Here is a 15,021-nt window from a genome sequence, read left to right on the forward strand (position 1 = left end):
TTTTTTGCGGTACGCGGGCCTCTCACTGTTGTGGCCTCTCCCGTTGCGGAGCACAGGCTCCGGACGCGCAGGCTCAGCGGCCATGGCCCACGGGCCCAGCCGCTCCGCGGCATGCGGGATCCTCCCAGACCAGGGCATGAACCCGTGTCCCCTGCATCGGCAGGCGGACTCTCAACCACTGCGCCACCAGGGAAGCCCAACATTGTATTTTTTACCACTAAGCACCTATGGAAAAAAATGCCAATTTCATTTTAGAGTATCATTGAATAAGCAGTAAATTATTAATTTTATTAAATCTTGTCTCTTGAGTACCTGTCTTTTTAATATTCAGAATGACATAATGGGCAGTACTCATAAAGCACCTCTGCTGCCTCCAAAGTAAGATAGTTAGCTTGAGAAAAAGCATTTTTTAAAATATTTGAGTTGCTAACCAAACCAGCCCCCTTTCTTGTTGAACACCATTTATACTTGAAAGAATGACTGACACACTGTGGTTATTCAGAGTTATAATTTGGGCAGGCATTTCTTGAAAATGAACAAAATTAGCCTGTCATTTCAAGAAAACAACACTATGTGTTTCAAAAGATAAAATTCAAGCTTTTAAGCAAAAATTAGAATTTTGGAAGACTTGTATACATCACCATGAACTTGACAACTTTCCCATAATTAAAAACTTTTCTGGGACTTCCCTGGTGGCGCAGTGGTTAAGATTCTGCCTGCCAATGCAGGGGACACGGGTTCGATCCCTGGTCCGGGAGGATCCCACATGGTGCAGAGCAACTAAGCCTGTGTGCCACAACTACTGAGCCTGTGCTCTAGAGCCCACGAGCCACAACTATTGAGCCCATGTGCCACAACTACTGAAGCCTGTGTGCCTAGAGCCCATGCTCTGCAACAAGAGAAGCCACCGTAATGAGAAGCCTGCGCACCTCAACGAAAGAGTAGCCGCCGCTTGCCACAACTAGAGAAAGACTGTGTGCAGCAGCAAAGACCCAACACAGCCCAAAATAAGTAAATAAAATAAATTTTTAAAAAATTAAAAACTTTACTGGGACTTCCCTGGTGGCGCAGTGGTTAAGAATCTGCCTGCCAATGCAGAGGATACAGGTTTGAACCCTGGTCCAGGAAGATCCCACATGCTGAGGAGCAACTAAGCCCCAGCACCACAACTACTGAGCCTGCGCTCTAGAGCCTGCGAGCCACAATTACTGAGCCCATGCACCGCAACTACTGAAGCCCATGTGCCTAGTGCCCATGCTCCTCAACAAGAGAAGCCACTGAAAGGAGAAGCCCACGCACCGCAATGACGAGTAGCCCGCGCTTACCACAACTAGAGGAAGCCTGCACACACCAACGAAGACCCAACACAGCCATAAATAAATAAATAAAATTTGTTTTTTAAAAAAAGACATTCAAATTGCTGTAGACCAATGGATTTTAATGTAATAATCAAAGTTCACTCATAGGATTCTAAATTGTGTTTCAACCAACTTTAAGAAACTATCACCTTTTGAGCACTGGACTAGTATCAAAGGAGACCCAATGATTGAAATTCACTGAATGATTGATGTGCAGTGATTTAAAAAGGCTATAAAAAATACTCCTCTATTTTCTAATACATATCTTTGTGAGTTTTTTCCCTATATTTCAACCAAAATAACATATTGCAACAGTTTGCATGTAGAAAGAGATATAAGAATACAACTATATTTTATTAAGCCAGACATGAATGAGACTTACAATCTCATTCTTCTCACTAATTTTTCAAATTTGGGAAAATATAGCTTTTTTAATAGAAATATATAAAACATACATGTCAATATGTAATGAGTTTACTATTTTAAATGAATTAATAAATAAAATGTTTTAATTTCTTATACGATCAATATTGATAGATATAACCCACATAAACAAAAGCTCTTTGAGATCTTCAGTAATTTTTAAGAGGGTAAAGTGTTCCTAAGGCCAAAAAGTTGGGAAGCACTGGGAAAAAGCATTGCTAGTGCCCCGAGATGATTAGCTACCTGCCAGAAGCAAAAGTAAATCCTTTGTAGAGGAAGATAAGATCATGTAGAAGCTCAAATAATTACTACACTTTCTCATTTGCAATATCATGTGCTCAATCAAAAATAACCGGGCACACACAAAAAATGGTGTGACCAAAGAACAAGAGAAACAGCAGACAATATAGCATCTAGATAATGGAGTTATCAGATGCAGATTTTTAAAACAAATAAGATAATTATATTCAAGGGGTTAAAGACAAGATCAAGATTTTCAGCAGGGACTAGAACTATCAATAAAGCACATACTGGAAATTGTAGAAATGAAAACTAACTACATTAATTGAGATTAAGAGTTCAATAAATGGATTTAAAATCAGCGTAGATATAGTTGAAGAGAGAAGTGGAGAACTAGAAGATAGTTTTATATGTATATAAAATCTCCATATCTTGGAAATTCAAAGTTTTCTCTGTGAATTACTAGTAAGAATGATTAAAAATAAAAACTAATGAATAAAGATTAAAAAAAAAAGTAAAAAAATAGAAAATAAAAACTAATGGATGCACCGAAAAAAAACAAAGAAAAAACCCCCTCGATATCAAAGTAGAGAGAGGTAAAAGGATAGAGAACACTGAAAAAGAATTTAAAACATTTTGGATATGCTGAAAAGCCTAATGTTTGTATAGTTTCAGTACCAGAACAATAGCAGATAGAAAAATAGGGCAGAAACACGTAAAGATAGTTTGTTTAGAAATTTTCAAAACTGACAAAAGAATCAAGCAACAGATTCAGGAAAAACTATTAACAACAAGCAGGATAAGTGAAAGAAATTCAGCTTAGAAAACCCATAATAAACCTGCATGTATGTATTGGCCACTTCATTACTATGAAGTCTTTAAATCTTTTGTCCATTTTTGTTAATAGGGTTGTTTGTCTTCTTACTGAGTTGTAAGGGTTCTTTAAATATTCTAGATACAGGTTCTTTGTTTTCATACATTTTTTCATGGAGTATAACTTGCCTTTACATTTTCTTATAATCCTTTGAAGAGCAGATTTTTTAATTTTATTGAAATCCAATTTATCAATCTTTCTCTTATGCTTCTTGCTTTTGGTTATGTCTAAGAAATATTTAACCTAAGGTCATGAAGATTTTCTCCAATTTTTTGTTTCAGAAGTTTTATAGTTTTATTTTTTACGTTTAGGTCCACAATCTCTTTCAAGTTAACTTTTGTGTCTATGTGAGGAAAAGGTCAAAGTTCATTTTTAAAAACATGGATGAAACATGGATTGTTGTTCCAAAACAACCTTTTCTCTATTGAATTACCTTGGCATCTGTATTAGTTTCCTATAGCTGCCATAATTAATTCCCACAAACCTGATGGCTTAAAACAGAAATTTATTCTGTCACAATTCTGGAGGCCAGAAGGCTGAAATCATGGTGTCTACAGGACTGCACTATAATATTATGCTATTATTTTTCTTTTATAGAAAATATACAATAAATGTGATTGATAAGTTAGCTTAGTATATAATTAGGACAGTAGTTTGTAACGTATTGAATAACATCAATATTTTAGTGCACATTGCATAATTCAACCATCAATGTTAGATGGGGAATAAACATTGTATTAGTTTCCTATTGCTACTTGAACAAATTATCACAAACTTAAAGCTTAAAACAACACAAATTTATTACTTTACAGTTTTAGAGGTCAGATGTCCAAAAGGGTCTCACTGGGCTATAATTAGGGTGTCGGCAGGGTTTTGCTACTTCTGGAGGCTCTAGGGGAGAATCTGCTTCCTTGCCTTTTCCAGCATCTCGAGGTCACCCACATTCCTTGGCTTATAACCCCCTTCTATCTTCAAAGCCAGCAATGTCCAGTCAATTCTTTCTCAAGGTGCCATCTCTCTGATTACGACTCTTCAGCCTCACTGTTCTCCTTTTAGGGATATCTGTGATTACACTGAGCTCACTCAAATAATTCAGGTTAATCTTTGTATTTTAAGGTCAGCTGGTAAACCACTTTAATTCCATCTGGAAACTTAATTCCATGTTGCCATGTAACCTATCATATTCACAGGTTCTGAAGATTGGGAAGTAGTCATCTTTGTGAGGATGAAATTATTGTGCCTATCATACCCATTCATAGGGAAAGTAGCTATGAATTCATAGGGAAATTATAAATCCTATAAATTGTGAAGTAGTTCAACAGTTATATTCTTTTACTAAAGGTAAAGTAACTGCACATCATGCACAAGGTCAGGAAACATGTTAAACAGGAAAAAAAAATCATATGGTCTCTAAATTATTGCCAGAAACTATCTCAAGGATAGACTACCAAGTATTTGGGGCCATTTCTAGCCTTGAAGTATGTATTTCTCTTCTTATTAGATTATTAAGTACAAATCTTATCCTTGTTTAGTAATTTACAATATCACGTGTTTCTGCATATTTTACCTGTTAAAATTGACACAATCTTAAAGAATCTAAGGTAAGACTATCACTTAGCACAGTGGCTGTGCATAATAAATGCTAACTAAATGATTAAACAATTTATTATTTCTAATAGCCTTTTAAATAGGGCGACTGTTTTTTAGAAAGGTGAATGAGATACAGAAATGCCCTGTCCAGTATCATACCACAGGTGGACGAACTGGGAACTCCAAACTTGGGCATCCATCACAGTGAGTTACGATTGCATAGAGCTTCCCATAGAAACTAATTTTTTTGAAGCAATACTTTCTTATGACATTAAATCCCCAAATATAATTGATTCAGCTCCTTCTTAATTCATTAAATATTTGATACTATAAGAAGAAATGGAAATGCGCCAGAGAGGCCTAAGTTATAGTCTACTTTGAATGAAATCTTCTGGAGTATTGAAAATAAAGTCTTTTATGAAGAATTGGAAAAGGTGATTTGTTCTTGCCTAAAATAATGATTATATATATAGATGTATGCTCTTCACCTTATAGTCTTGAAATCTGTGGAAGCCACAACTCAAAATGACTCATCAAATGCCATGGTGACAGTAAGCAGAGAAATATTTTGAAAGATATTACCTGAGGGGTTTTGCTATGAGCCCAATTACAAGCAGACAGGCTTGGTCTGTGCCTTCCCAATGTATTATAAGAATTTATGGCAGCACTGGGGCTTAAAATATCAGCTAATTTGATAGTACAGAGATTCTACTAATTATAAAACAATAAGTATTAAAGAAATGTTTGTATGAAAGTAATCTCAATTATCTGCAAATTCATGATTTGTTTTGTGGATTAAGGTAATTCTAATGCCATGATTATATAGTTTCCCTAAATATTGAGCATATTCCTACAGCACTTCAAGCTATCACTTCAGTGAAATACATTTAAGGAATACAGATTCATGTAAAACAAATAAAAAATTGAAGCATATTTGAAAATCAAGCATGGATAATTTCCTTATTACCTTTTTTTGGTTTGTACTACATTCATTAGTGTGAATAATCAACACTTAATTGTTCATCCAGATTATTTTATTTACTCTGAGCTTTGTATATTCTAAAAAACCTTTCACATCTTCATTATGTGATCTCAATTCCTTTTTCAGATGTCTCAATCCAAGAACAATTTAAATAATGGGACTGATTTTTCTGGTTGCCTGGGTAGCTCATTTTTAAGTTCCCAGAGTCATTTCTCAAACTTGGGCCAACTGCTCGTATTCTTTCTCTGTTTTCTCCTTAACTAAATGCTGGGGACTCTATTCTTTTCTTTCCAGCTCTGATACCACTCAATCTGTACCTTGGGATTCCTCTCTCTTAATGGCGAGGTGAGACAGGATTTACTAGATGCTTCTATCTTTTTTCTAACTCAGGGCTTTTACAGGTATAAAGACTCCAAAATTCTAAGAAAGTTCCTCCAGGCTACAACGTTCCATAAGGAACTTTCCATTCACTTTCTGAATTTTCCACTTTTCCAGGTCAAGCTGATTGATTGGTTTACAGTGGACGCTTAAGAGTAAGATAAAGTCCCTTTTAAAAAGTGTCTTCTCAAAAAGAAAAAAAGGTGTCTTCTCGTGGGGAGATCATTTGTATTTTTGGATGGATCTTTACACCAGTGCTACCCCTCTGATTTCATGTGATGGACACATAGAAAATACTGGTATTTTTATGGCACACATGGTATCAGAGAAAACTGTGGTCCATGCCTAGAGGCTCGGGGTGCCCTAGGCTCTAGCATGCTACTCTGAAGGAATAAACACCTTAAGCAGATCTCTTACCCATTCTGTTGATTTCCTTTCCTGCTGTTGGGAAACTGTAATTTAGACAAAAAATGTACCCATCTCTGGGTACCTCCTTGGAATAGGAGTCCCCTTGGCACTTTTTTTTTTTTTCTGGGATCTAGTAATTCAGACAGTGTTCCTACTGGTTCATGTTGTTCTTCTAAAATTTCTGTGCTATCTGCCTAGCAGACAGAACTGAAGCAGTAAGAGTATTTTTCATTTCTCCTACTGAAATATTGTTTTTAACTACTAAGGCACGTTTGTGTAAACATCAAGACAAGACGATGGCAGCCAGGCTTTCATCTTGAAAGACTTAGTGATGGATTTCGTTTCTGTTCTGAATTCAATAGGTATAGGTTTTCTAAATTGATGTGTTACATTATGTCCAAATATACCAGAGTATTTTTGTCAAGGCTTAGGGTAGTGAAAGACAATTAAATTCCTAAGAGTAACTACTATTTGTAGGAGTACAAATCATCTTACTTTTATTCTTAGGATGGCTTGAGCCTTTTCATCCTTTAGGCCTCAGTTTAAATATAACCGAGGGGACTTCCCACCCTAACCCACACGAGTGCCTCTGTCACTCTCTCTCAGTTCCCTGTTTGCTAGTCTTTCTTAGTACTTTAATTTTTTTTTTAGCTGTGCCATGTGGCATGTGGGATCTTATTTCCCCAACCAGGAATAGAACCCGTGCCCCTTGCAGTGGAAGGGCAGAATCCTCACTACTGGACCACCAAAGAAGTCCCTGTTAGTGCTTTACATACGTACATATTTGTTTACTTGTTTCTGGTCTCTCAACTCTATCACAGCTGTACCCTAGGTGCCTAGCATAAAGCCTAGCACATAAAATGCACCCAAATTTGCTGAATGAATGAAACTCATGACCTTTTTGTGAAGAGCATTTATTTGAAACATAAATTTTAAAACATGAAAATTTCCTTTATTTTTTCCGATATAGTTTATACATAAACTAAGGGATTGATTTTTGAGCCTCATTAATGTTGGGTAACACTTTTAAACTTTTCCTTTGTGTTACATGGAAGTCTAAATTTACACCATGGTAGTAAACCCCACACCAACACATTACACACATTTGCCCACGTCCCTTACAAAATTTGAAAGCTATGGCTTTTTGCCTCACACTGATTGGAAGCCTGGTAGCTTGGGCCTAATTTACAAGCCACTAAATATTGCAAAAGAAAAGAGCAAGGGTGCCCTATTTCAAAAGTTAATTCCGAAGATACAAGTCAGATGAAATCGACCCACATTTCTGACAAGGGTTTATCCTAAGAGGTGAACTCTTCAACTGTGGCCTTTCCAGCCAACTTGGCCGACTGACCCCGAGTGCAGGAAACAGCCTTCGTTTCCCGATTTTGCGTCGCGCTTACTTTCCAATTGTTAAGAACGACTGTGTGTGCGCGCGAGACCGTGGACTCGGAGGTGCGCACTGGGGGCGTAGCTGAGCCATTCAAACCAGCGAATCCGCGTTCCCCTCGTCCTCCCAACTCTGCCTCATCTTGGCAGATGCCCCACGGGTTGGCACGAAGTCCCGGGTCCTGATCTCCCTCCTCCCATCTCCGGGGTACCCGGACAGCTCGGGGAGGCCACTTCTTCCCCGGAGGGGGTAAGGATGAAGTTGGAAAAACTAAACGCAGTCTACAGCAGAGCGCCGAAACGCAGCCGGAGGGACGCTCCGGCGTGCGGAGCGGGAGGAAAGCGGCCCCGCGCGAAAGGGGCGGGCCGGCTCGGGCGCTCGCATTTCCTGTGACAGGGGCTGCCCTAGCCGCTCCCTCTCCCGCGGCGGCGGGACCATTTCCTGAATCGCTGAAACGGAGGGAGGGCTGGGGCGCGGCCCTACCACAAGCGCAGGGGGCCGGGGGGTGGCGGGGAAGGAAAGGTGGAGGAACGGGAGGACGATCAAGAGCAGGGAAGTTCTGCCGGGGCTGTGGTTCCAAAGTACCGCGCAGAAACTGGACTAGTACGGGCCAGAGTTCCCCGTCCAGGCTGAGCCGGCCGGCTGCCCGTCGGGCGCTGGAGCATCCCCCCTCCCCGCGCTCTCGACGTGGTTCGGCCCGAGAGACCGGCGTCTTTCCCCCAGTTTGCCGTTCACCCGGAGCGCTTGGCACTTGCCGATAGTGGTGACGGCGGCAACATGTCCGTGGCGTTCGCGGCCCCGAGGCAGCGCGGCAAGGGGGAGATCACTCCCGCTGCGATTCAGAAGGTGAAACCGCGTGGGGTCGGAGATGCCAGGCCCTGCCCGCGTTTGGGAGGGACCCGGGGGCCGGGCCGGGAGTCGGCCGGGCTGGGGGCGGAGGCGGGCCTGCTGGGAGGCGGGTGGGTGTGGGAACCCGAGCCGCGGGCTGCGCCCGAGTGGGTGGCGGAAGGGGGCGAACCGGTTCTCTCGAGGAGTCTTGCGCGCGTTTGGGCTCCTTCCTACAGGCATAAAAGCCCAAGCAACTGGCGCCCGATTTCTCTAGGGATGGGGCGGCGTTCGCGCGGCGGGCGCGTGAACCCGGCGGTGGCGGCCGCGCAAGGGCTGTTTTCCGCGGCCCGCGCCCCCCGCGCGTCGCTCCGGAGTTACTTTGGCGTCGCCCCGCCCCGCGCGCCGAGGCGGCTCTGTGCAGACCTCACCTAGGGTCGCCGGGGGCCCGAGGGGAAGCCGGAGCGTTGCTGTCTCCCCGCGCAGAGCTGCAAACTCCGGCCGAGTTGGGGAGCTCTCACCAGAACTTGGGGGACGCGGCAGGGAACCTTAGTCGAGGCTCAGGGGCGGGCGAGGGAGAACCCTCTGGATTTCGGGGTTCTCTCGGAGTCCCTCCTCCCTTCCGGATGCACCCCTTACCTCTACAGCTGCAGCGAATACTCATTGATCGCCTACAGCAGGCGCCGAGGCTGCAGTGGTGAGCATGGTCCTTGCCTTCACGGAGCTTACAGTCGAGTAGTGAAGACAGTCTGATTCTCGTGACCAATTGCAGAAGTAGTGATAAATACACAGGGAGCTGTGCTGTCGTTGCTGTTACTTGCCAGTTGGGGACACAAAGGTTCTTTATTCTCTACCCCTTGTTGCCTATGAGCAAGGCAGCGTTCTGAGTTTTAGTTAACCAGACTTTGAAAAGTTACTTAGAAAATTTTGCAGTTTACCTTAAATATTTCGGTTTTGTTTTATGCACCGGAACAAAGGTGAAAATTGAAGAGAAGTCAACTTCTAGTACCACTCAGGATACCATCCTACGCCCGGTAGATTATGTTAATTGGCTTCTGTTGACTCTCAGGTTCTTTGTAGTGTGGCATTTGACATTTGCCCAACTGTTGCTTTATTTTTATGAACAAACCGGCTTGGCAGTGCCTGAAAATGCAGTGCTTTTCCTGTAGCGTACTGGGCTACATTAGTCTGCGGCCTGGCAAACAGCTCCAAGTACACATAGGCAAAACGTGTTTCTGGAAGGCTTCGCTTTTTATTTTTGGCCTGTAGAAAAGTTCTGAGTTTTTCTTTTTTTTTTCTGTACAGAGTTTTTCTTACATACATCTAAAGATATTTATCATGGGTGATTAATTCAGGAGATGCTGATCAGTTAAAGTTTTCATCCTCAGCCGAGGAGAGAAAAAGGATTCCAAATTAAGTGCCTCATTCTATAGTGTGAGGGATTGATGTTAGGTATGAGACAAATATTCTAATGGTGAAGTTTATTAGGTTGAAGAATCTGAGAAGATAGGTTGTGAAACCGTTAGAGTGGAGATTGTATTAACACATTTTAAAGACAAATTTTTTGGCATCTGATGATTAAGAAGAAAACTACATTTTTTAGAAGGGCATGTTAATATTTTTTTCCAGCGATATGAATCATATGCACAGTATTTTTTTCTGCATATGATTCATATGCAGAAAAGTCATACTGTTCAATGGGTTTTCGTGTTTAGTTAAAAGAATTACATTAACTAAATTAGTGAGAAAGAGTGGCTATGGTATACTTCATGCTTTCATTGAATCCTGGAAGGGTGGGGCAGTTTTAGGAGGAACATCTACTCCTGTCACTTGATAAATCTGAGACCCTGAAATCTTAAGTGGTTTTCACAGGGTAGCAAAGCTGGCACTAAAACTAACTGGCCTTTTAATTGCTACATCAGTGCTTTTTCCTCAGTGCCACTTTGCTTAGATGAATTATTTAACCCTTAAAGCTAGTTTTGCTTTGAATTGTTATAAGATGATAGTATGATAGATTGATATGCTTCTTATTTTTAAACTTTTGGTACAATTAAATTATAAGGTAGGCTCATAGAGTCTGCGATAAATATTACAGTACTTACCTAGAAATTATTGTAATTGATTATTGCATATTTGGAGAATCACAAAACCATGCCGTATAAAACTTGGAAACTAGCCAGCTATCTCCTTAAGCCTCCTGAGTTGAAGTTTTCATGAGCTTATTCTGGATAAAGACAGATTTATTTTTCACTAAGACAAAGCATTACAATGATGCAAAGCCAACTTGGACTCTTAACTTTCGGTCTTTATTGTTTGTTTTTTTTTGGCTGTACCCCACGGCTTGGGGGCTCTTAGCTCCCCTGCCAGGGATTGAACCTGTGCTCTCTGCAGTGGAAGCTCAGAGTCCTAACCACTGGACCATCAGGGAATTCTCTCTTAACTTTTAGTCTTAGTAAGGCTAAAACTTCTATTTCAGATAGTAGAGGTAATTAAATGTTTGAACAGAAAAGAAACTCCAAATTTTCTGTGCTGAGCTTCAGGTAATAATTCAGAGGGAGAATAATTGAAATAGAAATATTAGGGAATTCCCTGGTGGTCCACTGGTTAAGACTCCACGCTTCCACTGCAGGGGACGCGGGTTTGATCCCTGGTCAGGGAATAAAATCCTGCAAGCGGGGCGGCACTGCCAAAAAAAAAAAAAAAAATTAAAAAATGTTGATTAAACATGATAACATTCCAAAGGTATAAAATAAGATCTTTTGTGCTGAGCTATATACTATGTATAAAAAAAGTCCTGTGAATTCAGTTCCTGTAGAGATAAATGTTTCTAGAAATCTGAATTTTTTATTAATTGTTGCACTAGATTTACAATAAACTTTTTCTCATTTCAGATGTTGGATGAAAATAACCATCTTATTCAGTGTATAATGGACTATCAGAATAAAGGAAAGACCTCAGAGTGTTCTCAGTAAGACTGATATGAATTTTTTTGTATTTGTTTTTCTGTGTTGGTTAATTTTTTACTTTTCTTTTTAAGAACAGCTTTATTGAGATATAATTCACCTATTTTAAAGTGTACAATTCAGTGGTTTTTAGTATATTCATAGAGTTGTACTATTACTTTAATCAATTTTAGAACATTTTCATCATTCCCAAAAGAAACCGTATCCCATTAGCAGTCACTCCCTGTTCTCACTTCCCGATCCCACACCCCTTGTTAACCACTAATTTGTTTTCTGTTTGTGTAGATTTGCTTATTGTGGACACTTCATATTAATGGATTCATTCAATACATGGTTTTTTTTGACCGACTTCTTTCCCTTAGCATAGCGTTTTCAAGATTCATCCATGTTGAAGCTTGTATCAGTATTTCCTTCCTTTTTATTGCTGAATAATCTTCCATGGCTATACCACATTTTATTTATTCATCAGTGATGTTGTTTGGGTTGGTTCCATTTCTTGACTATGATGAATAATGCTGCTGTGAACATTCGTGTGCAATTTTTTGTGTGACTTTTCTTGATTTTTTATAAAAAAAATTTGTTCTTTGGGATGGAGTGGATATCAGTGTTTTTCTAATACTTCTTATCCTGCATTATAAAATAATGACTTCAAACTTGCATAGTCTGATTTGTGGAAAAGTTAGATCTTCACATTTATAAGGTATTTAGTTACATCCATGTACAGTTGACTCTTGAACAACATGGGTTTAAACTACACAGGTGCACTTCCATGTGGATTTTTTTCAGTAAAGATGTACTGCAGTGCTACATGATCTGTGGTTGGTTGAATATGTGGATGCGGAACCATGGATACTGGGGGCATACTGTAGAGTTATACTCAGATTTTCAACTGCGCCGGGCTCAGTCCCTCCTACCACTGTGTGCAAAGGTCAGCTGTATGTGGTTGAGAACGCAAAGTTTATGTCTAGTACAGAATTGATTACCACTCATAAGAACCGAACTTCTTACTCTGAAGTGATGATGTGTCAGAAGTAAACGGTATCCCCTAATAGAATCTGGTATCGTGGAACAAATTGAATATTTTATCAAAAGTCTCTAGAACAACACTATCAGTAGGAATATATTGGGAGCCACATAAATAATTCTACATTTGCTAGTAGGCACATTAAACCAGTAAAAAGAAACATGAAATTAATTTTTATAATATATTTTATTTAACTTACTATTTCTAAAATAATATCTCTTCAATATGTAATCAGTATAAAAATACTAATGAGTTATTTTGTTCTTTTGTTTCATAATAAGTCTTTGAAATCTATTGTGCATCTTACCCTACTAACATGTCATTTTGTACTAGCCACAAGTTCAGTGTGTCTAGTGGCTACCGTATTGGACAGCTCAGCTCTGAATATTTTACTCTCACCATTGTTTTGGGACACATCTATCTTTCCTAGAGATCTCATTGGTCTGCTCTCAGGAAGATTTTTTCAGCAACCCTGGCTCTTTCTCTGCGTGGCTTTCATGCTGTGCTGGTCGCCTGCTGTCATCCGATTAACTCTTTACCTAGTTTTGAGTCCCTCTCCATGACTTTTTCTCTTTCCCCTTTGTTTAAAATTGTTTTTGAATTAAGAAACTTATAAACCATAGAAGTTTGTAGGGATAAAAGTCGCTTTTTTACTTCTCACTCTTATATCTCTCTTCTCTCCACAGAGGTAATTACTTACAATGGTTTAGTACCCATCTTTCAAAACATTTTTCTGTGCATTTACAAATATGTGCTCACATTTATCTAAACACATTCAGACAGGTATTTTAGTTTTCACAGATTAAGGTTTTCTAAATGGAATGGCTGGATCAAAGACCGTTCTAAATCTCCAAATTACCCTGCAAAGAGATTGTATTGGTTTGCTTTCCTCCCACTAGGTTTCAGAGTCCTGGTTTTCAACCATATCTTCCAGCAATGGATACTGGCCATCTTTTAAAATTTTTTTACACATCTGATTGGTGAAAAGCGGTATCTCTTTCTAAAACCTTTTATTTTTAAATAATTTCACTCTTATAAAAAAGTTTCAAAGATAGTAGAAGAAATTGCTGTATGCCCTTCACTGAAATGCCTCAAATGTTAACATATTAGTCCACTATGTCATTCACTTCTTCCCCATGTCGTTTTTCTGAAATATTGGAGAAAAAAGTTGTAGGCATGATTCTCTCTTATCTTTGTAACATCCATGTGTATTTCATAAAAACAAGCACAAATTCTTAGAGTCTAATTGTTAAAATCAAGAATTCAGGGACTTCCCTGGTGCTTCAGTGATTAAATACTGTTATCATATTTTCAGACCTTTCAAAAATTTTGCCAATTGTCCCGTTAGTGTATTTTTTCAGTTCCATGATCCAGTGCAGGATCAGATGTTATATTTAGGTCTGTGTCTTCAGAATACTTTCTGTAACTGTCCTTCAGTTTTTCTGTTATCTTTCGTGATGTTGACATTGTTGAAGAGTACAGACCAGTTGTCGTGTTATATGTCCCTCATTTTGGGTTGACTGGTGTTTCTCCTTGATTAGACTCATGTTATACACTTTTGGCAGGAGTACCACAGACAAGATGTTGCGTCCTTCTCAGTGCATCCTCAGTAACCGTGTGATAGCAGTTTGTCCCAATATTCAGGGTAACTTTGGCTACTTTGTTAAGGTGGTGCCTGCCAGGATCTCTACTGTAAAGTTACTATTTCTTCCTTTGTTATTTCTGTGTATGTGTTGGGGAGATACCTTGAGACACACATAACCCTGTTTCTTAGCCTATTTCCACACATTCGTTTTAACATCCACCAGTGATTCTGGACTAAAACAGTTATTACTGTGGCAGTTGCCAGAAGGTGACTGAACCCATCTTTCCTTCTACAGTTATTTGGAATCCTACTGTAAGGAACAAATTTCCCAGCCCCTGCCCCATTCATTCATTCATTGATTTATATCTGAATGAACTTATGGATTCTTACTGTATTCTCTGGGTTTTAATTTGTTAGTCTATTATTTATTTATTTTCTTTTTCAAATTGTCCCAGATGTTGGCCACTGGGAGCCCCTCATGCTGGTTTCTTGACTTGTCTCTTATTTTTTGAGCATTTAAAAAATTTCTTGTATGACAGAATGTTCCAGGCTCCTCTTGTACTTTTTTCTGCCCCAGTCTGGAATCATTTCTCCAAGCCCTAGTTCTTTTTTTGGAGAATAATATTTAGAAATTAAGATCTGGATGCTAGGATATCTTAATTTCTAATCACTTGTACATTTTGCATTTTATGTGACCATTGCCACTTCTTTTATGTATATTTTCTTTGATGAATCTTGTCTTTTTATATGTGAAAATTTCTTTTAAGAAATTACAACTGTGGATAATCATCAGTGGTTAGGAGATCACTACCTCATGTCAGCCGTGGAATAACAACTGAGAGGCACTGATTAGAATAATTATTTTCACTTACGGCTTTTTTTCTTCTTTTTACTACCTTTATCCAGCTCCTCCTCTTCCCCTCCCCCCACCACTGGTAACCACAAATCTGATCTCTTTTTCTGTGAGTTTGTCTGTTTTTGTTA

The 15,021-nt window shown here is 39.5% G+C and overlaps 1 protein-coding gene across 2 annotated transcripts in view; it reads left to right on the plus strand.

Annotated features, from left to right (window-relative positions):
- Positions 1-8,341: 8,341 nt before the first annotated feature.
- SS18 (SS18 subunit of BAF chromatin remodeling complex) overlaps positions 8,342-15,021 on the plus strand; it is a 76,384-nt gene continuing 69,704 nt past the window's right edge. The window contains exons 1-2 of one of the 2 annotated variants that reach the window (XM_029216798.1): positions 8,342-8,486; positions 11,357-11,433. In XM_029216798.1, the coding sequence (XP_029072631.1) occupies positions 8,418-8,486; positions 11,357-11,433 (146 nt within the window). In that variant the 5' untranslated portion in view covers positions 8,342-8,417. The remainder of the gene's footprint in view (positions 8,487-11,356; positions 11,434-15,021) is intronic. The other variant, XM_029216797.1, reaches the window with a different exon arrangement.

The sequence above is a fragment of the Monodon monoceros genome, unplaced genomic scaffold (genome assembly GCF_005190385.1).
Source record: "Monodon monoceros isolate NGI ecotype Baffin Bay Population unplaced genomic scaffold, NGI_Narwhal_1 Super_Scaffold_1, whole genome shotgun sequence".
In the NCBI taxonomy this organism is placed as follows: Eukaryota; Metazoa; Chordata; class Mammalia; order Artiodactyla; family Monodontidae; genus Monodon; species Monodon monoceros.